The following is a 26232-nucleotide window of genomic DNA, read 5'->3' as shown; positions in this document are numbered from 1 at the left end:
AAGAATTACAGTCTGCAATTAGTCTTACAAACCATTCATAAAGAATTAGACGAATGAGTATCAAAAAGTACCACAAATTAACAAAGTACTAATTGAAATGTACAAATCACATTAACTAGCCGAAATATCAGCTGTCCTAGAACGTTCATATACATTCAAAATCTTCAGTCAAAAGCTACAACCGTTACACCTATCTTTTTTTTTGGGTGAGTAAGACCTAACTATTTCTACCCAGACTGTTAAATTGCTTTCTGAGAATTCAAAACTGTGGATCATTGGACTAAAACTACATATACAGATCACATGTTACAAATATTGTACATTGGAATAGAACACCAGGCCCACTATTAGTAACCTAAACACTAATTCAGGTACTCATCCTCCAATAGAATCCCCACTAATAAACCAGCCAAAGTCATTTTCAAGTTTCTATTGTAACCTACACTTGTGACTTCTCTGGCTGCCGAGAGAGCTCTTTATCAGCAAAATGAAGAAGCCTTCTGAGTCTTAAAACCATGTCACAGTGGAAAGGTAATGCAGTTCGTCGCTCTAAGTATGCAGGGCTAACAGTCATCCATGATAGCGCATGAAGCTCTGCTGCAACAGACTCAAGAACTAAATGGGTTTCAATTTCAAAATCTTTAGCCTCTGAGCTTAAATTCCTACCTTTGTGGACACCTCGAAAAATTTTGTCTTGCAAAATATTAGTGCCTCCATAATAATCAATAAGACTGACAGAAAGAACGGAAGGCCATTCTTCTTTCAAGTTGCTTCTATAGTCTTTCCTCATGGAAGGTACAGCTTTTGAAACCACAAAACCAGTGGAAAGTGGAATTGCAGAGCCCTTGCTGTGAAGGAGATGGGCCAGGGGAGGTGACTCAGCAGTGAGGCATGTTGGGAGCTGAAGAGGTGATGGAGGGAGAAAGCGCATGCTGGGTGATGGGATCAAAATGTATGAAGCAGATGTAGCACCGAGAGACTTTACAGGGGAAAACCCTTCATGATAGCCTGATGGCCCCATACTACTACCACCTTGAGTACCTCCTGCAAAATGTAACTACATGAATATTACCACAATTTTCTTCAGCATAAAGCCGAGCAAGTTTCCACAGTTAGTTACCTTTAATTGTACTTTACAACAGTATTCCCAATTATTATTATTATAATTTTACAAAAGAAGAAGAAAACGGGATCAAAAGTTCAAAACTTCGTACCACATGGCTTCAGTGTAACAACTTCCCACACTCCCCCCCCCCCCCCCCCCCCTTTTTCTCTTTTCTGTTCTTCCTTATTTTCTCTAAGCGGAGGCAGACAGGATTCACACTTTTAACACAAGCAAAGTAAAGCCAGTGTTTCACATGTGGACTAGACCATGAGTATGTATATAAAAGCTTGCTATGTTCAAATAAACTCTAAAAAGTCATACAACATCTATAATTTGTTTCTCAGTGTATCCCTAAATTTTCTGTACCAAAACCTTCTGAAAGTAGCCTCTTCAAATAAACTCTAAAAAGTCATATAACATCTATAATTTGTTTCTCAGTGTATCCCTAAATTTTCTGTACCAAAACCTTCTGAAAGTAGCCTCTTCATCAATAACAAAAAGGTTGTTAGCAAACCAAATCCATGTCTTTGAACATAAGATTGAACCCCCAAAAAAATGACATTATTTTTCTTGAGAGGAGAAAATTTGGTTGTGTAACACCCCCCCACCCCCCCCCCCCCCCCCCAAAAAAAAAAAAACCTTTAAAAAAAAAAAGATAAAATATAAACATATATCCCAACAATCAATGCCTGATCCGTCCATTAATCATGTGCACATGCATACAGATTCATCTTACATTTAAGAATTTACGGCCCCATCAATACTTAGCCAGGGTAGACAAAAACAGTATGCATCACAGGTACAGCATTAACCAATAACGTTCTCAGAACAGTAAGCAGAGGAAATTGTAATGCATATGCCCCAGTTCCAAGTTTTTAATGTTTCGCATGACTGATGCATATTACTTTTGATTTAAAGTGATATGGACAAATTCAAGGGAAATGACAAATAAAACTAAAGGAAGTGTGGCCACTTACCAGGGGATGACGAATCTGATTGAAAAACTAAATGTAAAGAATGGTCAATTGAAAGTGAAACAAAACTGATACTCTGCACCCACTGAAGCAAACCTCTAGAGCTGTCAACCACAGTATGGCCACCCATAAGCTGCTTTCTAGCTGCAGGTTGTCCTAAACCACCTTTTATAAATCCAGAAGCTTTGGTGTGAGGGCTATACAAAGGACTAGGTGAGGAAGGTAGGTTTCTCTCTTGAATCAAACTCATTTCCTGTTGCTGTAAGGATGCACCATTGCTGCTTGCAAGAATTCCATCACGCACAGATCGTCGCAGTTGAAGAGGCCATTTTTTCACCTCAGAACCCCCAACTGAGTTAATGGCTTTCTGCCACTCTTTTTAAAATCAAATGGAAAAAACTAAATAAAATCAATGTCAATGCTAAATGAGAAATGGATATAAAAGGATATGTTACAATTTACTACCATGTTTGAAAATACTTTCAACATATAGGCTAAATCAATTTAATTAGAAGTGGCTGTAAAATCAGTAATAGCAAAGAACAGTATATGCAAAAGAAAACAGCTAAATGATATGTGAATTCTTCATATCATGACAAAATTGTCTCCTATAAACCAAAATATGGCAACTTCTCCACACCAAACTACATGCCGGTGGTGGGAAGAATCCTGAGGATAAAAAATTAATCATTTTAAATAGACGTATACAATATTGTAGATTCATTCTACAATACACAGCTGTACGCCAGCTACTACTAACTATTTAACTACAAGGCAGAGCATATAAAACATATTAACAATTAATTGGTGGTAACTTTCCCAGCACTAAACAAACAAAATGTGGAGGACTAAAAATATAAGATGACGGAACAAACTCATATACCTAGGTATTCAAGTTCAAAGAAACTTCCAATGCGTGCAATCACAAAATCTCTAGGCTTGGCTACACCAATATCAGGAGAAGAGCAGGCCTGAAGTATCTGACAGCCTTGCTGCAGAACTTGAATGAAAAGGCATTGCAGACCCTTTGTGTCCTGCCTGCTGCTGATTCCACCAAAGGGGAATACATGGCTGTCAAGCAATTCTCCCCTTGAATCTGTCCAGATGCATACTAGCCAACGCCAATCCTCTGTCCATCCATAACAACAATGCAGGCTTGGAGGAGTCTTTTGATGGCTAGATCCAAAGCCATCAGGTTCAGTACCATCAAGTTGAGAGCTTGATCCAGCATCTGCACTTCCTGCCGAACTTGAACCCTGCATAAAGCCTGCACCACTATCATCAGGCTTTGAAGATTCTGATACTATGTTACCAAAAATTGCAGGTGAAACTCCATGCTCCACAGAACCAGGTTCTGCTAGAATAAAAAGAGGTTCAAACATGTAACGAATTTCATCTTGCAGGGAGTAATCTCCAGTTCTAATTGGCTCACAACTTAAACCCCCAGTCCTTGTTGTTTGCCAAGAATTTTCCCAAGCACCAGCCCTAAGGCTAGCATCGATTTCACCCTCTCTTGGAAGGGAATGCCCAGTAATTCGAGGACCTACACAGTCCTTCCACATCCCTGAAATAGGAGAAGACATTTGTGTCATGACTGAGGAAGATCTACTAGATAATGATGATGACTGGACCATATCATTAGAGGATCCTCGCGAAATTCTACGAGCTTTGTTGTAAACAGTGAAGGCTGTCTCTTTAAGAATGACAAGCTCATGAAGTGATGGACTAGTAACTCTAAAAATGGCATCAACTGTCACAATCTGCAGTACTATTTTAGGAATACTAAACCCCGAAAGTACTAGAACATTTGATATTGTTGCTTCATCCACGGCTGCTGAGCAGCTTAAAGCCTTCCCAACCTGACTGTGCGATATCAATCTTTTCTCTCTATCTGATTGGAGAATGACTGATCCAAGAGCAACAGAAGATTCAATAACAGTTTGTAGAACTGCAATAGGCTCAGGGAAAGGGCACACCACATATATTACCTGGATACAAAGCACCAGTGAATCAGGTAATCTCATATCTGTTTGTCCATGATAAAATATACTGCAACAGCAAGCACAATGCAAAAAGAAATTTTTTTACTTGTATATAGCTGGTGAGCTATTGCCTGTTGAAAATTATTAAAGTCAGAAACAGCATTCCCACTCCCCCCACCCCTTCTTCCCCCAGCAATCACAAAACCCTTCATCATTGACTGGGAAGCACTACATGCAATTAATTTCAGAATTGAAGCAATTCCAAGAAAATGTTTTTCCATGTTTCTATCAATTGAAAAAATGCAGTTGGCTCGGTTAAAATAGCCCAAAATGCATCCAAGGTCCTTTCTTGGGAACAGAAAATGACAACAAGGTGATCCTTCTTTCAGAAAGTCATGACGATTTTTTTTTTTTTTTTTTATAATGAAAGTCATGACGCTTGAGTCAAGAAATAAGATCTAGATCAAACACAACAACATAAAATATGAACTGAACAACTTTAGCTAAATCAGATAGTGGAACTTCAGCTACTAGACTCAAACTCTTAAGAAATATTAATGAACATATAGATGCTCCAGAATACTGAAAATGAATATAAATTCATAGATTCCACCTAAATTTTTGAGAAATAAGGCTAAGAGAGTATCCGAGTTCCAATATTAAAATGGTGTATCGTGCATGAATCTAATTAGGATTCACTGTGGTGGAGGAACTGCATCAGGAAAAGGAGGAATTCCACTAGTAAGATATCTAATGAAATCATTGCTGCAATTGAGATCTCATTCAAAGAGAGATATCAAATATTTGGAGTTTCTTTTTGTATTTTATATTGATGATCCGATCCGCATGGCCCATGGTTGGGATTTGTTTGAATAATTAGCATAATACATCATCAAAATCAATATGTCAATCCACAATAATCAGGAAAAAGGAAAATAAAAACATTTCAATTTACAACACGATGGCAAATGATACTTGCCACTTACCATACAAGGACCGCTGCTTCCTTCTTTTGGATTTGTGGACAAGCATGGACCAAGTTTCAAGCCTTTTAGAACCTTTGAAAGTGACTTGAGATAGCTCGTCAAGTCCCAACCATTTGAAAGGGAAAGAAAATAATCGCTTATTGAGCCCACAAGAGATGCATTACTGCTTTCTATCTTCATTGATTGAGGACAATCCAGTAGAACAAAACCAGAAGATGACCCTTTTCCAGAATCTATTTCCATTTGGTTTCCCAAACATTGTGGTGAATGACTACCCAGTTTACATGTCTCGTAGACTGTAGAGAACAAAAAATAAAACAAAGCAAGAATGAAGGAACAGTTCATTATTCAAACATTAGGGTGAATGACTGCCTAGTTTACATGTCTCATAGACTGTAGAGAATGGAAAACCAAAAAAAAAAAAAAAAACGCAGTAAGAATGAAGGAACAATTCATTATTCTCCTCTCTTTTGCAGAAAGAAAAAAAAAAAAAAAGATTAAAACCTCATCGATAAGAAGGGAATGGTAAAAGTATTCTGAATGAAAACATGTAAATTTGAAGCATAAAATTGGCATTTGGTAAAAGTAAAATTTCATGTGATGGAACTCAAAATCCCCAAATGCTTAGCCATTGTAACCGTAACCCAGATTCTAGATAGTGTAGATAGCAGAGGCCTTTTGTCTTGGAGCTGTATATATATTCAATTTCAATAAAATGGTGCAAAAGGGGGTACAACCTAGTATACAGGATATACAAGAGGAACCTTATGTCTAGGAGCTAACCCTATATCCTTTATAACTAATCAAGGAGAATGCTTGATTCCAATAGACCTAGCACTCAAAACAGTGGGTAGAAATATTTGATATCACTAATAATCCAAATCTGGTTTGCTTGTCAAAACTAGGATAAAACACGAAACACTCTTTCAGCAGTAAAACCCAAAAAAAAAAGGATAGAATCATATAATCAGCAAGGTTAAACTCTCAATGCATACGCATACGCATACACAAGCTAAACAAAAGCCAATTCATTCAGATTTAAAGCATAAAATACCACGCACTCACCAGTTCCTAGTTGTTGGAAAAAATCAGCAGCAGCAGTAGTAAGTGGATCAATGTCAGGACATATAACACTGTAAGTAATCTGCAACAATTAATGAACATCAAAGTTGCAGAATTATTGAAAATGGAAAGCAACTTCTCAAGGCCCAAGGAATATAGCAGAAATGTACGGTATGTAAATAGATTTGATTTTTAGCTTACAGGTTTCTGCAAAGCATATGGTTCAAGAGGAGCCTTCTCCCACACTTGTAGGGAGCTTGCAGACGTCTTAAGCCAATCATCCTGGTACCTATAACAAAAATCATGATTTGCACCATCTCCGTATATGATAACAGTCAAATTTACACTCTGAGAAGCAGCCTATGATAGTCTACCATCACCATAAAACACATAATGCACAAAGAAAAAGGTCATTATTTGAAGCACCCCAAGAAACCCAAATCCCCCACTAATATCTTGAGAAAAATAATTTTTTTTTTTTTTATAGGTAATAAAACTTTTATTGAATGAAATGAACATCATGTTCACGATGATGAACACTCTGAACATGAAACAATAACAAAAAGCTCAACATATATATATATATATATATAAAGCAAAAAGATGACTACAGCCATTGAGTAATATAGTTTTCTAACGATATTTCTACTAACTATGTAGAAATTTAAGGGAAAACTTCAAGGATGAAATGGATTTTATGGATCACTTAAAACATTCAAAATTGCTTCATTGCACAATCTTGCAGTTGCTGTAAAGAACACCAACTCATAAAATATGTTATATTTCATATGAAATAAGGCAATCATGTCTAAAACAAGATGTCCTGAATTCGTAGTTTCAGGTATGAATATCAAAAGGCATTAGGACTAGATGGATGCCCAACCTCAGAATTTTTTTATTGAAAATTAAATATATTCATACTAAAAAATAATATGCTAAAAACATTTTATGAAGGACAGTTCTAATACGGAAAAGCAGTCAGTGCATTATTCTAAGAAAAAAAGATGTAATAAGCCTCTAATTTGTTATGAATGAGTCCTGATCACACATCTTCAGACATTAATATTAACTCGGGAATAGATGTATTATGCACGCTCAATGGAAATAAGCTTTCCCATTTAAACAAATTGCTATTGACAAGTAATTTGATCCATCACATATGTAAAATTTATTTAAATAGGTACCATACCCAACAAGTATAGCAGGCAAAGGAAGCACGAAAAGTGTTGGTCTTAGCCGGGTGCATAGTTGCTGCTCTGAATCTGAATTACAGATTTCTTGGTTAGATCTCCTTTGGGATGACTCATCCACCTTAGCTCCATCCATGGCACTAGACACTGTGTCAATGGTCCAACTGTTTGTTACTAAAAAGTCATTAATCTCATCATTTCTATACAAGCATAATTATACCTTTAAGGCCAGATAATCCACCAGCAGAAGACTGGGATGGGCTTATTGGCTCTGCAACAGAATGTGTTACAGTACTCAAAGAATCTCTACATTCACTCATAGAAGAATCAGCAGAAAATCCATCACCTGCACTTCCAGCATCACCTGATTGATTGCGGCCTTTGCACCAATCAGTGACAGATAATGGCCCATCCAAAGTGTTAAAGGCGGATTTTAAGGCAGTCTTTATGTCTGACTGCAACAAACTAATTGCAGACGAAGCATGAACCTGGAAAAAAAAGATATCGGATGGATCATTACTTGACCAACTTCCACGTGTATCACACTGAAACATCTAATTAAGTTCATTTTTTTTTTTTGTCCACAACCACAAAGAAAACTACTAATATATAATTCATTTCAACTGATCAAAAGAAAACCATAAAATTGTACAAACAGCAATAGCATCTTAATCTCAATTCTAAAGTTCCCAAAGTCCAAGCAGAAGGTTGCTTTCTAGAGGAAAAATTATAAGCAAGGAAACAATACATATTATATACCTAAAATATCAGAAAAGTATCCTGCTGTGAATATATTGACCCTGTGCTATTCAATGTATAAGTATTCATCATGCAAAAATAAATTCTAACACAGCACAGCCAAATACCATGTATATTTATTTAGGGACAGAAGCGTGGAATTAGTGCAAATATTTTAACAGCAAATAACAGATCAGATGGTTAAGTCCCAAACTAGTAATCGAAAATCTTTAATAATATAGGGTATAGTTATCCATTTTCTAGTTGCATTGTAAGCAACAAATTATGTAGCATGACATCAAAATATAATCAAGATCAGCTCCAACCAATTTATTCTCACATAAAAAAACTATTTTCCATTAGAAGCTAGAATATGTGGGCTGACAGTGACATATATCTGAGATCAGCAGCAACTTTTTTCTTTATTGGAAACTTTCATAAGCATTTGATGGGTATTGATTCTTGAACCCACGATCTCACCCTCCACCTTGCTCTTATTACAAGGGATGGAGGTGCCATTTGAGCTAGAGCTCATTGGCTGAGATCAACAGCAACATTATCTCAGCAAAAGCAATAAATATTATAGTAAAAACCAACTCCTAGAGAAACACAAGGCATATCTAGTAATGTAAAAAGCATTTCGGTGGACATAAAAAATGAAGGCTTACATTAGTAGAAAGTGGATCCACTAACTCCACACCAGCAATGTCTAGGGAATGACATGAAGCCAGTGTCCCGCCACAACCTGCATGAACCATAAAAGGCCCACAAGAAAACCCCCGCCTCCACTGCTCTTGTAATGCAAGCCAACCATAAGGACCATCACCACAGTCTCCATCTAGGGCCAGATCAACAGAGGAAGTAGCTTGTTGGACAAGTAATGCCATTCCATCAAGAAGCTCCAGAAGCGGCTGCCTTTTCCCAAAAGAAAGGATACCTTCCTCATGGAATGAATTATGAGGCAAGGAAGCGCTAACTTCCATACTTGGAGAATTTGAGGTCTTTGAAACTTTAGGAACTCCAACAGAGCGCCAGACACCAACAGGTGCATTCAGGTGCCCATCCAGCACTCCCCCATCAAAATCACCAGCTATTCTAACTGGTATAGATTCTTTCTTTTTCACCTCATATTTGCCAGATATATCATCTGTCATGGTACCCTGGTCACCAGGCAGGTGATTCAAAACGGTACTTCCAGTTAATCTACTAAAACCAATAGGTGAAAGGCTACTGGAAGCTAATAGTGTGTGCCTAATCCTGCACATGGAGGCCTGGAACATAATGCATTCAACTTCTGTTGCAAGCACTGTCTTCATAGACAAAAGGAAATGTGCCACTTCAAGGGTGCCTTCAGTCACTTTCCTCAGGGAAGATTTAACAGCATTTGTAGAATTGAGATTAGAAAATGTAGAAGGTGCCGCCCCCTCAGATGTAAGAATACTATTATTACCTGAAAATGATCTTTTATCATGTTGCTCTTTCCCTGCATCAACATGAGTGTAATATTTTTTTGAGTCGCTAGGACATGGTTTTGAGTTCATGGCCATGCTAGTCTTCTCGTCAGATCCATCATAGCAAGGAGAATAGGGTGGTGTTGCACCATAAATGTAATTGTTAGGACTTGAATTTGAACTCTCAACTTTTCGAGATTTTGGAAAATATGGACTTCTGAAAATCGATGAGGACAACTCACTTGTGGGGGTCTCCACAGCTCCATATTCAGAAGCAAATGTCAACAGTGCTTCAGCTTTTATTATATGATCAAACTCACCTGTAGAAGATGCTGCAGTGTGGTTCACCAGACCTGACGACAGACTGTTATTTGCGACTTCATGATTTTTGCTGAGACTCTCCTCTTGGGCTACTGGAGGAGGTGGATCAAAATTCTCAAAGGATTGAAAATTCCCAGGCAATAGCATCTGATCAGAAACATCCATCATCCCAACTGGACTACTACCTACATCTCCGCAATCTGGTGCAGAAAAGATAAGCGCCTGTGATTCTGCAGTTCCTGGGGGCTTCGCAAAACAAAGGATCATCATGAGATTTAATGGAAGTTTAATCATGTTACCAGAAAGCATTTTAGCGGGGGAAGGGGGGAATCTGGGTGAGCAGTTTGCAATCAAAATTTCACTTGAGGGGGCAAAACTATTTCAACAGATAGTTTAACATCATTTAGCATTACTGATATATACACAAACAACTCATCCTCCAACTTAACTAAGGATATATACTTAGAAAAAGTAATAACCAAAAAATTTTATTACCAAAGTAAAAGGCATGCCTCAAACATGCAGCCACTGGCTTCTTGAGGGAAAAAAGTTTTTTTTTTTTTTTTTGGAGAAACCAGACTAGTAGCCTGAGGGAAAAAAGTTCAAACAAAATATATATATTTTTTTAATTCCTTAAAATTAATAGAGAGAGAGAGAGAGAGAGAAACTTAAATACAATTGAAAATATCAAAGAATTCCGATAAATGAATGATACATTATACCAAAAAGGAAAATTTTGAAGCTTTTTGAGGTGACTAATATTGGGTCAAAAAATTCTCTTTCAGAAAGGTTCATGTCCTTGAACCTTTTCCGTTTTCTTTTTTTGATAAGTAAAAAGATTTTATTGAGGAATAGGAAATATTTTATGCACATATGTTATGTACACAAAATACTCCGAAAATAAAATCATCAATCATTACATGAAAGAGAGTGTATCAATAAAAATCGATAAGAGAATTCGAATCATTTGTGCCTATGACTCGGGGCCACTTGAATAATGCTCTTAAGAAACCAGATTTCAGCTCTAGAATAGTTCTTTTTTCATTGATAGAGCAATTGTTCCTCTCCCTCCATAAAATCCACATTAAACAAAGAAAGCTGCATTCCACTCAAAACAGCTTAAGTTAATATACCCACTGCACTAACCAAATAAAACTCTATCCCTCTTTTAGGCATTACCACTGCATTACGAACATAGCAAACATGAAATTCAACAATTCAGTAGCAATTTTGAAATGAAGTAGCAATTGGTCCATTAGTGCAACATATACCCTTCCACAAAATCTTGTGCCATTAGAACCATGAAGAACTTCTTAGCAAGACTTCAAATCAAACTTACCCTCAACTTTTGGTCTCCATCTCAATCGATCTTGGGTACAGCTCCATGCAAAAAATTCAAATAAAGGATGCCAAAGAAAAATATGTCTAACTTTGATGCTCAATCATTTAAAACATGGACAGATCTGCTATTCTATAATGAAGTCCCTCCTCCTACCAATTGTTCCAATTAAGAAAATATTGTTGCATCTTCGCCTACTGCAATTGAGTACAAATCTAGATACAGCTCTTTCAGTGCGTGATCACCACACTGTCATGCCAAAATCTGATTCAAATTTTTTTTTCCCAACTGTTCTATTATGAACACTTGAGAAAGAGAATACCTGAGGACAATTATCCCAAAACTTTATGCAAATAAAACCATTGTTCTATTGAACTGATAGACAAATCTTTTATCTCAAAGTTCAACACACAAAAATGTTTTTTCAAAAGAAAATATATCAGATCAGGTGCTCCACTATTCTTGTAACAGTAGTCTTATCAACATAGATCAAAGAAGTTATGCAACAAGAAACTGCAATTCTTGTAAAGTATAAGAAAATACCTCCCCGAAAGGCAAAGTGTCATTTTCGAAGAAGTCGCCAAAATCTCCAAACTCAGAAAGCAGAGCTTGGATATCCATGGGCATACCTCTGTCATCATCATCCCAATCCCACTGCTCATTTGCAACTCCTGTTATGGCAGAATTGTTGACGTCCATGGAACTAAAATCAGACTTGCTTGCATCTTGCACAAGAGCATTTGTAGCTGCACCCATCCCAGTTCGAGGACGCTTCGAACCCTGCATTGACATTAAAGTTCACTTGATTCATGGAGATCACAAATTCAATTCAGAGAACAAGAATGAAATTAGGAACCCATTACTTAATTGTAGCATGAAGATATCAAGTGAAATCACATTCAACATCCACCGAAAGAATTCCTGATATATCCTCACTTAACTAGCACTTGATCACCCCCCACTATGTACTATGATCATGAATATTGAGAAAGATTAATTGACTTTCTATTTAAACAGGAATGCAGACAGATGAATAACAGGGTCATTTATACTCAAGGGTACATCCATACCACATATGTCCTACTTAGAAAGAAAGTTCAACACTCCCCCCAAAACCATATTATTATTTAAAATGGACTTCAAAACATTAAGGGCAAGTGCCACAAACAATAAGAACAAAGTACTAAATAGAAGAACAAACATAGAATTGCTTAATTTCAGTTAGCCAACACACAAAAGCCAATTATGCATTAGGAGCTCACAATTTGAATAAATAACAAAACTGAGCATCCACAAGAAGTTCCACACCTTAGTCCTTTGAAGACATTCCTAACACACTAGGGGGAAGACGGCCAATTTGAAAAAGACATGATACATCATAAATAATACTATAATTTCAATCAAATGTAACACTGATATTGTCTTAAAGAAACCACCCTACATTTTTTTAATAAGTAATAATGTTTTATTCAAAAAAATATTAAGGAATACAAAAAACGCAGTGCACAAAGGCAGTGTGCTTAGGACCCATCAAAAAGATAAAAACTATGATGCATAGAAAGTACAACCATCAAATAAATCAGACAAAGTAAAAACTTCCAAAGCAGTTGTCCACTCAACACAAATCTGGAGGAGAGAAACCTTCAATTCCTTATTCGATCTCTCATTCCCTTTAAAGGTCTGAGCATTCCTAAACAAAGTCACTAATGTCACCAATTAATTTAAAATTCCACCCTTCCCTTATTTACAGCATGGAAGTTTTAAGGTTGCACCTTCCAAAAGAAAGCCTAGTACTAGCTACATGGAGACAAAACTTATTATAAAACTGAAGATATAACCTAAACATTAACTCTTTTTTTTTTTTTTGATAAGTAGTAAAAATATATTAAAAAGAAGAGGGGTGTCACCTGAGTATACAGGAAATATACATCAAGGACAAAAACATACCAAGTGCATAAAGTACAAAAGTCCAAGAAACCATGGATTGAAGAAAAAGAACGAAAGCCTAACACTGTAACCTAATCCAGAAGAGTCTTAAGGAAGAAGAGTTTAACTGCATCGAGTATGACAAAGAAAACTCCTTTTTTAAATTGCATCTGCCACTACCAGCTATCCATCAATACTAAAACTAACCCAGATAGGAGGCATTTTTAACCACCATTCCTAATCATTGAAATAGATCATAACCAAAATTGAGTTTTGTCCCAACACCCAACTACAGCAGGATGACCACCCCTCCGAATTAATGAAACTTTAAAAGAGAAATATTGTTATTACAGGTTACAACACTCAAGGATCATTTTTAGTCATTGTAAGTTGGGCGCACCAGCTGAGTCTTGAAACCATGGCTCAACTCTCCATATCCTATTCTGCTACAGGTAAAAGGTGCTTTTTTTTTTCTTTTTTTTTTTTTTAGCAAGAGCTTAATGGTCAAGGATCAAATTTTGTTCTTAGATGGAACTAAATAATTATAAAAAAGCTGTGAAAAATTACATAATAGACAATACATCCACCATCACTGACTAGATATGAATGTACCTATGATATGTAGAAAATTGGCTTGTCAGACACCAATTAACACTAGTTTGGGAAATTACAGAAGACCTAAACCTTTACTTCAACAATGTAAAGAACTACATTGAACCTTTCTGCAAGAGAGATTATAACAACTATACACTTCTTCATTCTACTATATATTGGTTTTATATACACATTCAATAAATCTCATATACATCTAACCATAAGGACCACAAAATGTATTCACAAACATGCATACACGTAGCCATGCCCTTATTCTATAGACTGCGAAATTGCCATGTTCGAGAACCTATGTCCATCTGCAATTGTTTTTTTTTTTTTGACGCACAAGTCCGTGGCCATGGAACATTGGTGAATTCAAAGATATTAAAAACTATTTATTTTTAGGTAATGAAGTACCATTTTTGTGCAATCATTCTCCGACTGATCATTAGAAGATAAACCAGACTGTCTACATGTTAAAGAATCAGCATCTGCCTCAAGTTCTCTGGCTCCTGCGGTCATCTTGTGATCACTCTCACTGGAGCTGCTGCTTATGCTGCCAATACTGCTGGTGTTACTATTGCTACTACTATTATAACCATGCCTGGTGTGTATTCCATTGATTTCAGCCGTTGATCCTTCCATGAAGTCCATATTGCTAGCACTGCAAAAACCAGAACAATATTCAGAGAAAAAAGAGTGCAAATTCAGGTACCAATTTACAGTATTGGGATGGACACTTTGTGAGGACAGCTGCATGGGGGAAAAAGTTATGTGAATCTTATTAGAAGAGGTATCTTTTTGGTGGATTGGTGCGACAAGCATAGAAGTAGTGGTAAAAGGGTTAACACTTGTTTGTGCATTGCGATGTTGCAAAGGAGTGGTCCCTTGTTTTCCTATGTTCAAATCATTGAGTGATGCCAAAGACCATTTTGGAGTTGCTTTTTGGATGGAGGAATTGGTTTGAATTTTTGAATGTGGTTCCCTTATGTCTAATGCAGATAATTTGGAGAGACAGGAATAATCACACTTTTAAAGGGGTGGAGGCGTCAATTATTGAACTTCATTCATGAGAACTTTGTTTGAGCGATCTCGTATCATGGGAGGTAGTGAGACACAGTCATTTGTAGACTTTATTGTCTCTTTCATTTAGATTATGATTCTTTATTTGTACAATTCGTTAGGAGGTTTTTGTGTATAGTCCATGATTTGGATAAACTTATATCTAACTCTCAGAATTCTTTTGTTGGGGGGAGACAGATTCTTGATTCCATTCTCATTGCTAATAAATGTTTGGATAGCAGAATGAGTGATATTCCAGGTGTGATTGTCAAATTGGATATTGAGAAGGCCTATGATCATGTGAATTGGGATGCCTTGTTTTTTCTCATGGAGAGGATGGGTTTTGGAGAGAAGTGGGGGAGGTGGATGAAGTTTTGTGTTTCTACCATCCGATTTTCAGTTCTTGTTAATGGCTCTCCAGTGGGTTTTTTTGGTAGTACTCGGGGCCTTTGCCAAGGGAAATCTTTGTCTCCGCTTCTTTTCCTGTTGGTGATGGAAGTTTTGAGTAGGCTATTGAAAAGAACAGAAGAGGGAGGCTTTATTAGAGGTTTTCAAGCGAATTCCCGTTCACAAGGAGGTTTGCATATTTCTCATCTTCTTTTTGCTAATGACACTATCCTTTTTTGTGATGCAACTAGGGAATAACTTTTATATATTCGAATAGTGATGATTTTCTTTGAGGCTATCACTGGCTTGAAAGTTAATATTGGTAAGAGTGAGATTGTTCCAGTGGGGGTGGTAGTGAGTTTAGATACTCTGGCTGGTGTCTTAGGTTGCAATGTTGGTAGGCTGCCCATGATTTACTTGGGTATGCCTCTTGGAGCTCATTTTAAGGATCCATCAATTTGAAATCCTATTATAGAAAATATGGAGAAGAAGCTTTATGGTTGGAAACGTTTATATTTGTCGAAAGGGGTAGATTAACTTTATTGAAAAGTACCCTTTCAAGCCTTCCTACCTATTTCTTATCCCTGTTTACTATCCCTTAGCTATGGCAGATAGATTAGAAAGGATCCAGAGAAATTTCCTGCGGGGTAGTTATGAGAAAGCTTTCAAATATCCACTTGTTGCTTGGAATAAAGTGTGTTGGCCAATTGAAACGGGAGGTTTGGGGATAAGGAGGTTTGGGTTATTTAATCAAGCCCTGCTTGGAAAATGGTTGTGGCGTTTTGGAAGTAAAACCAATCATTTATGGCGTCAAGTTATAGCTACCAAGTATGGAGAGTCTAGTGGAGGTTGGTGCACTAGAGTTAGTAGAGGTGCTTAGGGATGTGGAATGTGGAAGAATATATGTATTTTTTTGATAAGTTGTGGAATGTGGAAGAATATTAAAGGTGCTGAGTGTTTCTTTGGTCATGTGTTTTACGTAGCAGAAGAGGGTCTTCATATTTGATTCTGGTAATGATCTTTGGTGTGGGCACATTTTCTTAAAGGATATTTACCCTAATCTTTTCTCTCATGCTATAGGTAAAGAAGCTTGGATTTCTGAGTTGATTAGTATTTCACCAAATGGTGGTAGTAGGAGTTGGAATATTCAATTCCACAGGACTCCTGATGATTGGGAGGAGGAGAGAGTGTTTGCTTTTTACGAGCTTATTTATTCCAAAATGCCTAGGGGTGAGGGGACTAATAGTTTCTTTTGGAAGTTAACCCCAAATGGTGTTTTTGATGTGCGCTCTTTCTATAATTCATTATCTGCTACTCCTACCTTTCCTTTCCTGTGGAAATGTATTTGGGGTAGTAAGGTACCTAAAAGAGTGTCTTTCTTTTTGAAAACTGCAACTCGAGATAGTATTCTTACTATTGACAACCTTGTAAAAAGGAACTTGTCTTTGGTTAATTGGTGTTGCTTAGGCAATTGCGATGGAGAAACAATAGATCATCTTTTACTTCATTGCAAGTTCGCCCATGCCTTATGGAGTGAAGTGTTTTTGATGTTTGGTTTGCAGTGAGTGATGCCAAGGAGGGCTGTTTCTCTTCTTTTTGCATAGGAGAATTATTTGGGGTTACACTCTTCTTCGGTCTAAATATGGTTCCAGCCTATTTGATGTGACTAATTTGGAGGGAACAGAATACCCGCACTTTTGAGGACATAGAGAAATCTGCGGATTTTTTGAAGTCTTTGTTAGTTGGGACATTGCTTGGGTGGTCTTGTACTTGGGATTTTACACAATGTATTTCCATTTTTGATTTCATGCATTCTATCTCTGTTTGATTTGTTTGTATTTGTTTCTAGTACATTTTGTTCATCATCGTGAACATGACGTACTTTTTTTAATGAAGATATCTATTACCTATCAAAAAAAAAAAAAAAAAAGTGTACAAAAATTTCTCCTATTTTTCAATAAAATTATTGTTTATTAAAAATAATCAAAATATCATTATATACAAGTAAAAATAAAAGTAAAATTAAGTTTGTAACCAAAATTAAAAAACATGAAGGATTAAAAATTTAAGCATCAAATTGCACATGCATTAAAGAAGATTACAATGAAAAACAGATTCAACATATAAGAGAAAACTAATTAATAAGTATAGGAATTAGTAAAATCCAATGAGCTCTAGCTCAAATGGCACTTCCTCCTTCTATAAGAATGGTTGGAGGGTAGCCAAGAGCCTTGTAGATCAGTGGCATTGCTTGGTCTTCTTTATGAGGAGAACTAAGGTTCAAATCCTCCTTCCCCCTTGTTGTAACAAATGAATTATCCAAAAGAAAAGGATGGGTGTAAGGTCATGGGATCCACTGGGTGCATTACTTACCCAAAAAAAAGAACTAGTACGTACATACATTAATTAGATCTAGGGCACAAGTTCAAATGCTTATTTGAGATACAGAGTATCATGAATTTATGTGTCTTTATCTTTTTTAGGACTAAAAGTAGCTGAAAAAAAACTTAGTCAGGAGTATAAACGTTTCATTATTAGTCTATTAGAACATAAACAACTCATAAAAACAGTACTAACCAGTGCATAAAGAAAGATGATCCAGGTAATGAAGGCCCTATCCAATTTTGTAGCCAAAATCTGCAAATAAACATAATCAGTTTTAAGTAACATATAACAACATTTAAGGATCTAAACACATAGAGGAAAATTAAACCTGTGTACGCACACGCACATGCACACCCCAAAGAAAAAAAAATGTGGAGAGAGGAAGGGAATTTTCCATTGAGGGTATCACTTAAGTAGATAGCAGAAACAATGTCAGTGTTATATCTTAAGACAGAATTCTCAACAAATATGTGTGGCTCCATCACAAAACTAGACAAAGTGGAACCACCTTACTGGCCAGATTCATTCACCCCCCACGCCCCTCTCCTCTTCCCCCAAGAAAAATGTTGAAACATAAACAAAATCTGTAGAACATTTAAAGAACCTTTTCAGAGAAGATCGGGCAAATGATGTATGCAAGACTGGGACAAGCACTGCCTCAGCTGGATATATGAATGTCTTCTCATATACTGGTAATTGATCCGGTGATCCCTTCTGATCACCTCTTCCAACAGCAGGAGATTCAGCAACATGATTCTTGGGCAAATTTCTCGTGGAAACGGTGTTTGATTGCAACGCATTGTCACTTCCAGATCTAGGGCAGCCAAGAGTAACTTCAACATAACAATTTTGGCCCCTCATCTGGCAACCAGAACCTTGAGAAACATGATGTGGTAGACCTATAAATCCATTTGAAGTCTTAAACCTGCCAGAACTATTTTGAAAAGAAGAAAATATCAATCAAGAGAAATTTATTTAACATCAGAAGACACATTATGTTTATAAAAATGAATAAATAAATTTTAAAAAAAAAACCTGAAAAACACTTGTTTGACAAGATCACTTGGACAACATCCAGTAAGCCTACCACGAATTCCATGAGGAGAAACAATCACTGCCATTTCATAAATATAATACAAAATCAGTTGAGATGGCAAGGAAGCAAAGATTACATAACAACAGTTTAAAATCAAGGCAACACAATGTGTACAGCCAGTACTTACAAAGAAAATTGGGAAAAAAATAGAGAGAAAAAAGGGGAGGTCAGAAGTCAACTTCATTATCTCCTGTAGTAATGGGATGCTATGGTAAAAATTCCTCCTACAAATGCATTTGAATGATTGAATCACACCAGATGAAGACTATGTATAGAAGGGACACAGAGATATCAAAACCGTCAACACTAATTTCTTCTTTCCCAGTTGATGTATTTTTTGGATAAAATAAGCACGAGTCAGGAATGACAAGATATCAAAATCAGAATGACCTGCTAAAGCACAGCTTAATTTGTGCAAGTCCAACACTGAACTTCAAATAATATCAGCAACATCATGATCCCAACTACTTGGGTTGACTACAAAATTCCTATTCACCATCCTTACAGCCATACCTACTAGAAAATAACAAAACATCACTTGCTGATTTAAATCAGGAACCAACATTTTATCTTTTGCTTTCCCCTTGCCCATATAGCAACTTCAGTCCATGCAATATTGCTCATTACCAGCAAGCATGAGTTACATGTGGCCAAGCGTCCCCAACAAACTTCTGCTTGAAATGTTCTCATCCTCAATTGGTGATACTTTAAACAGTTACAAATAATTTCTGATTCTATCCTTTATTGTTACCATTCCATGAATATCTACATACTCTACCACAACTCATGATAGGTCTCATAAAAAATGGTCGTACCCAATGCACAAAGCTCCCACTTTTGCGGGGCCTAGGAGAGGTCATGTTAAGCAGCCTTACCCAAACTTTTGTTTGGAGAGGCTAATTCCTAGACTTGAACCCGCAACCTTATGCTTTTGGTGGAAGGCACTTGCCATCACACCAAGGCACATGGCTATATCATAAACTTCCTTCAAATAATTAATATAAAGCAATCAAGCAATACCATCAAAGCATTTCTCAACTTCCATTGTACACCCTAATTCAATGGAGAAGAGTTTTCATTGACATGTTAATGATCCATCAAAGATGACAAAACTTCTGCAGACAATGTCTCAAAATGGATTATCAAACAAAGATGAACACTTTCAGATATCCGCTGACCATAATTTTATTTAAACACCTTGCCACTTTAGTATCCTTTTTCTTTTATGCCAAGTAAAATCTACCAAAAGGTGGAAGAAAGTGGCACAACCCAAGAAGGCTAGAACATGGAAAGTTCCTGCTACTTTAGTATCATTATATTGTTTGGTGAGCAGCAAGAATCATTCATTATGATGACGTTAAAAGTTAAAACACAAGCATGCATGTTTGTCTGGCCATCCAGAAAAGACACGATAAGCAGACCAACAGAGGCCCAGCATAGAAATTACATCAACCTGGAAGTCTGTAACCGGAATTATTGGACGAACGGTTTAATACTCTTTCAACTTCACCACTTGACAGTGCCCTGATATGCCTAGAAACAGATAGGAAAAAGAATACCAATTCAACATGAATGGAAATAAAAACTGTCAGCCCAACAGAAGAAGCACTACGATACTAGGAGCAATAAACAAAATGAGGTGTGAACTTAACATACTTTGCTGATACTAGAACATGTACAAAGACTGCCTCTTCTGTGGCAGCAAAGATGAACTCAACCGTAGGTTGCCCTTTCCTGCAGATACACTAATCACATATCAACAACAACAACCAAGCCTTAATCCTAAAATTTTGCAGTTGGCTATGGATCCTCAACAGACTAATCACACATCAGCCAAAAAAGAAGTCCAACCTGATACTACCAAAATGACATAATACGGCAACAAATACAGAGCACAAGCAAAGCTAATCCTCACACATGCACGTGAACACAAGAAGGAAAAAGAAAGAAAGAAAGAATTTCCGACACTACAACTCACACTACAACTCAGTTCTGCTTAGGTATTATTTTCATAAACAAAGAGTAGCATATAAAAACATTTCTATATGTGTGTATGCATGCATCTAGGTTCGAGGCAAAGCCCAATTGAACAGCAACTCAAGGCAATCAATGGATTTTAACACTTTAAGATCCCTAGCACAAACTGGTCACGCTTGTGCAATTCCCTCCTAATACCAGGTTAGCAAGTTCAATGCCTCATCAGTGCTCAAAGTAACCAAATAAATTTTCATAGATACAAAAACCACAGATACTATGATTTAATATTTTGCACGAATAAAACCAACTTATATAGCTTAGCCAAATTAATGCTCCAATGTGAGAAGGAATGCTACCAGCAACAAATGAAAAATAAATCAGACCAAAAAATGCATTTGCAATAGATTAAGACAAATATTATGAAATTTCCGGATTTCAAGACAACAAAATTTTAATATTTAGACATTTTCAAGCAGAAATTTGCTATGGCCAGCTTCCAAGGATAACCCCTATTTGTCTTGTGATTAAAAGCTTAAAGTATCAAGAGGTCTAAAACACCATATGGCATTTTTTTTTTTTTCTAAAAGAAAAGAAATTTAAAAAAAAAAAAGGAAAAAAGAAAAAGAATTACAGGTCATCAGTCTACTTGAGACTATAGTCTATACTAATACATTTGTATTATTATTTTTTTTTTTACTCACTTCTGAAAATGGGGCTTTGAGGTCCACTTATAAATACCCATTTGATAATTTTATCTGAAAAAGACACGAAAATGTTGTAGATGTTGGCATGAACCCTTCTTACCTACATTCATAAATCACTAGATAGGTTCACAATCTCCTTTCACTCATCACCATTACTTACTGGGGTTACAGTTGCATCTAGATAGAATCATGGAAATTAGTAAATCTCCAAGATGTCACTGAATAACCAGGCTTTTGCCCTTATTCATTAAAGTAAGACTAATATAAGCTATTGAAGGAATGTGACAAATTTTGTTATTTCTCAACGAAAATTCCAAGGAATATATTATCACCATATTTGAAAACTGAAACCCAAAAAATTAAAATAAAAACACCAACTGCATTGTAGCAAATGTAGGGAGAAACCAAGTCATGTAGCAGACCAAAAGTAGTTGGAATGAGTTCATTTGAGTAGCAACATCAACACTTAAAATCATATAAAATAGTGATATCGTTTCTATTATATACTTTATAGCGACCAACATCATTGCCAGCAATATTACAACTAGTATTATTTCTCCTTTTTTTATAACTAAATCCTCTCTACTACTATTACTAGCACTGCCACTACCACTATTAATTGACTAATGATTGTGACATACCTCAAAATTTCCTCGCTTTGAGATGGACAATACTTCGAAAATACATCTCCAAATCTCATGTAGGAAAGTCCAATCAGTGATCTGCCAATTCCAGTAAGATAAATGTCAAGTTATGAACATGACAAGCTTCATTGCTTGTAGTTTGGAAAATGGATAATTAGTGACCTTTCTATACGATTCCTTAAAGCCTGTGAAAGGGCAGCAGCAACCTCTTCGGAATCCCCAGGAGCCAACCAAATTCCAGATGCAACAACTTCAAATCAAATATTATTAGTATAATCATATGGCACAAAAAGGTAATGCTATATGAAAATAGTACAAAGAAAGTTAGAAATATAAATAACAATATAATAAAACCAAAATAAACATTCATAATTTAGACTTTAAAACACACAGACACCAAGCCTTTGTGCCAAATTTTGTGGTCAGTTAGGGATCCTCAACAAGCTAATTAGGGTCAGACACATGTATTTTTTTCTATCATTCTATTGTATTTGAAGTCATACTCTCTGTTACTTCCTTGATTGAATTTTTTATCTTCCCCTCCTTATAAGTGCTAGGTGGAGGGTGAAGTCATGGGCTCATTACCCATTGGGTGCATCCGTAACTTACTAATCAAAAAACAAATGTTATATTTGCTCTTCCTCTACTTAAATCAACTTATTATTTCTCAGCAATGCATTCATCGCTCTCATCTAAACATTATCAAAAGACTCTCCCTTAACTTTTCATCAATAGGGCCACCCCTATCTTTAAATGAATTTCCTTAATTCAAATTCCATCTTTCATTGTATTTCTACTTATCATTCAAAACATTCTAATTTCAACTACACTTAATTTCATGCATATGTTGCTTCTTAACAACCCAACATTTAATACCATGGAGCATAGTAGTCTTGTAATAAAAAATTAACAACAAATAACATTAATTGAAATAAAAATGTTTTTAAAAAGAGTAAAGCAAAAGGAAAAACTCGAGAGCACATGATACCTCTTAATCTGGAGACTGCACTTTGAGTGTTTTCAACAACAGATGAATGATGCCCAGGAAGAAAAAGCCATAGCTTGATTTTCTCATCTGTGCATGTTGTATCATGTATAAGTATGCAGCGGTTAGATGACCAAAGTTGGTAAGCTACAGTATAAATACTACATGACAACAGGATAGTGAAAAATAACTATTGTGGCGTATACTACCAGGATTGTGCAAACCCTGAGATGGATCCCAGGGCCCCACAAAGGAATTGGTCCAGGTGCTGAGAAATCCTTCCTTTTGTAACTGCAGATGCGATGAAAGCACCAACAACGTAGCGGTATCTTTTTGCTCTACTTTCACACTGTTCATTTTCAAAAAAAATAATAATAATCTTGATATCACACTGCTTATACTACGTAAATAACTTTCTGATTATCTAGATCAACTTGGAGTAAAATAAAACTTTAAAATAAAAAATAAAAAAAATTCCCAACCCTTTATCAGGTAGAGGGTTCAAATCTGCTTCATGAGGAAGAAACTGGAACCATGATATTTGATTAAGATTTCCCTACAGATATGGTCAATAAAGTGAAAATGATTAAACCATATATATCTCTTATAAATGATGAGGAATAGCTAGTTCAGAAGAAGTAACAATAATCAATATGGAAGAAGACAACACGTATAGGATATACAAAGGCCAGATGGACAGTGAGAACCAAGCCATAACAAAAATTTTAAGTTACCAAATTTTTTATTAACACAATAAACTCATTGATAAGAGAGCCGAATTACAAACTCAGCACCAACCTTAAACAGGACTTTAACTTTAAACAATTATATTATCAGATTTGTGTAATCAAACATAACAGAAATCTGATAGAACAAAATGATTTGATCTAATCGATCTTTTAAATACAGTCCAAAAAGAGCTTCTTCTTCTTCTTTTTTTAACTCACATTATCTATATAATTTCATACTGTCTGTTAGCTTTAGTGATTCACGTGGTGCTTTGACAATAGATTCCTCACAACTGGTCATCGAATTGATGAAATAATCACAAGTACACAAAAGAACACGAGTCAGATTCCACTTTACAATTTACATCTTTCATGAAGGCTTGGTGGTTATGTCAGCCAGCATGTGATGTATGGTAAAGGCATAGTAGTAGGTGGTGGATTTGAAATTGACTGCGTTGTTGGAGGTCCCACAGGTGAAATGATGGCCATGGCAAGTTGGCAACAATAGTTCTGGCATAACAGCTGAGTACAGGAAATACCAGCAGGAGTTGAAGGCAGAGCAAGGGAGAAGTAAACTAGCATAGCCTACTACCCTGCGACTTCCCTTGCCAGGGGAAGCAGCAACTTGTGGGTTCTTGTTGTTGCAGGGAAGGCATCATAGATGCAATGTGGTAAGAACTGAAAATACAGACCAAAAATTCTAGTGACTGTGTTGGGTTCCAACAAAATGTTTTAGGTGTACAGTCCAGTATGCATCTCCATTGTTTATCCTCCTATTTTCAGAATACCCTATAATTTCTAACTTTTTCTCCTTTTTGGACAAGTAACGAATATATTAAGCACCAAAGGGAGCACAACCCATATAGTACGGAAGTATGAATAAAATTACAAAAAAAAACACCTATAGGTTATTCAGATTAAGCATGAATTGAATTTTATTATGATTCAGAAAATATCTTAATTGCCAATGCACTCTCTATCCCAAATGACAACTCCAGTTGGAGGGTGAGATCATGGGGTTCAGAATATCCCAATCACCAATGAGCTCCAGTTCAAATGGCACCACCAGGTAGAGGGTGAGATCGTGGGGTTCAAACTATCCCAATCGCCAATGACCTCTCTAGCCCAAATGGCACAACCAGGTGGAGGGTGTGATCCTGGGGGGTTCAGAGTATCCCCATTGCCAATGAGCTCCCTCCTATGGCACCACCAGGTGGAGGGTGAGATTGTGGGGTTCAAACTATCCCCAATTGCCAGTGAGCTCTTTAGCTCAAATGGCACAATCAGGTGGAGGGTGCAATCATGGGGTTCAGACTTCAGAGTATCCACATTGCCAATGAGCTCTCTAGCTCAAATGGCACCACCAGACTCACTCAACGTGTGTGAAATTACCAAAAAAAAACAAAAAATCAGAATTTCACAATCAACAACCCATCCACACTCACAATTTCATTGCACCAACCAAAGCTTAAAAGTCTTTCAATAAGCAAATATTGCAGAAAACAACCATGCCACTAACATAACCTAATAAGAGGCACCAATATGTGTGTGTGGTAACTAAGTCCAATTCATGAACCAAAATAAAGCATGCAGAGCAAATATTTAAGAACAAAAAAAAAAGAAGTTAATATGTTATAATCCAATTTCAAATTCAAAAACACATACAATTTTGAAAACATTGGTCCACATGACTTCAATTTGCAGTGAAGCTCCCTCACTGAAAAAAAAAGCTTCTCAGCACTGCAACAACTACTCTAGGGCACGCATGGTATTTTTTTTCCCAGCCTGCAAACACAACGCTCGTACAAACCACGAAGATTCTTAGTTGTTTCTCTTTCAGTAAACGAAAATTTCAAAAAAAAAACAAGTATAAGCTAATTCTGAATTTGAAAGTTGAAACCCTAAAACTAACCGTTTGTCCCGCGGAGCAGTTGTACGGACAAAATCGAAGAAGTCGGAAACGAGTTCGAGAATTCGCTCTCCTTGTTAGTCGATTCCGAAGGTTTTTGTTTTTATTTTTTTTCTCGCGAAACAAACAGGTAGAGGGAGAGAGAGAGAGAGAGAGAGATTGGGTTGAGAAAGTAGAATTGGTTTTTGAGTGTAGTTGGAGAGAGTAAAAACAGTTCAACAGTTTTTATTGAATCCAAGGGTCGAGATTGAAAGAATCAAAAAATAGTAGTAATCAAAGAATGAAAGAGGTCGGGTTCATAGATTTGATTCCTTTTTATCTCATTTTCCCCATTTCCCAGTAATATCGGGGGAGCCTCTGCTTGTTCGTGTCAACGGATCTCGTCCCGATCCGACACATGGACCACTTGAGTCCGTTTCACTTTTATTCCAAATTACCCGGATCCGATCTTAATTTTTCTTCACAAATATTTACTTAAATTTAAGGCAAAAATAAAAAACTAAAACTCCAATTTTTAGTCATTTTTCATTTCAGTCCTCTAAGTTTTAATTTTGTCATTTCAATTCTCTAATTTTCAATTTTTATCAATTCGGTATTTAGTTAACCATCTATTAACTATCTCCATTAAATGAGCAAAACAATGTCGTTTTGGCTCTTTTTTTTTTTTTAAATCATAATTAAAATCAA

At 36.4% G+C, this 26232-nt stretch overlaps 1 protein-coding gene across 4 annotated transcripts; it reads right to left on the bottom strand.

The window, feature by feature from the left end:
* Positions 1–89: 89 nt before the first annotated feature.
* LOC126719824 (mediator of RNA polymerase II transcription subunit 13) lies at positions 90–25919 on the bottom strand. Of its 4 annotated transcripts, XM_050422341.1 has the most exons (24): positions 25549–25919; positions 25302–25421; positions 23391–23464; positions 23118–23257; positions 22912–22998; positions 22086–22173; positions 21921–22001; positions 20255–20332; positions 20052–20131; positions 18538–18616; positions 18107–18436; positions 17695–17754; positions 14086–14332; positions 11692–11928; positions 9488–10055; positions 8706–9394; positions 7520–7787; positions 7299–7446; positions 6311–6398; positions 6113–6191; positions 5048–5343; positions 2963–4067; positions 2083–2454; positions 90–1044 (listed from the first exon to the last, which is right to left on the bottom strand). In XM_050422341.1, exons 2-24 carry the CDS (start codon positions 25323–25325, stop codon positions 440–442), a joined length of 5823 nt encoding a protein of 1940 aa, XP_050278298.1. In that variant the 5' UTR covers positions 25326–25421; positions 25549–25919; the 3' UTR covers positions 90–439. The 4 variants fall into 4 exon arrangements, with proteins under 4 accessions (XP_050278298.1, XP_050278294.1, XP_050278302.1 ...); XM_050422337.1 differs by having other exon boundaries at positions 8706–10055; XM_050422345.1 differs by having other exon boundaries at positions 7646–7787; positions 8706–10055.
* Between the last annotated feature and the right edge of the window lie 313 nt (positions 25920–26232).

This window comes from Quercus robur, chromosome 1, assembly GCF_932294415.1.
Source record: "Quercus robur chromosome 1, dhQueRobu3.1, whole genome shotgun sequence".
NCBI classification, from domain to species: Eukaryota; Viridiplantae; Streptophyta; class Magnoliopsida; order Fagales; family Fagaceae; genus Quercus; species Quercus robur.
Note: the sequence above shows the minus strand (reverse complement) of the source record. Positions and strands in the feature narration are given on the sequence as shown.

Coding starts and splice junctions, on each gene's coding strand:
- LOC126719824 (XM_050422337.1), bottom strand. CDS start 25,325: ATGTGGACCAATGTTTTCAAAATT. Junction 7,788..8,705: donor TGGATCCACTTTCTACTAAT/GTAAGCCTTCAT, acceptor TTTTTTTTCCAG/GTTCATGCTTCGTCTGCAAT. Junction 4,068..5,047: donor GAAGCAGCGGTCCTTGTATG/GTAAGTGGCAAG, acceptor CTTTGTATCCAG/GTAATATATGTGGTGTGCCC.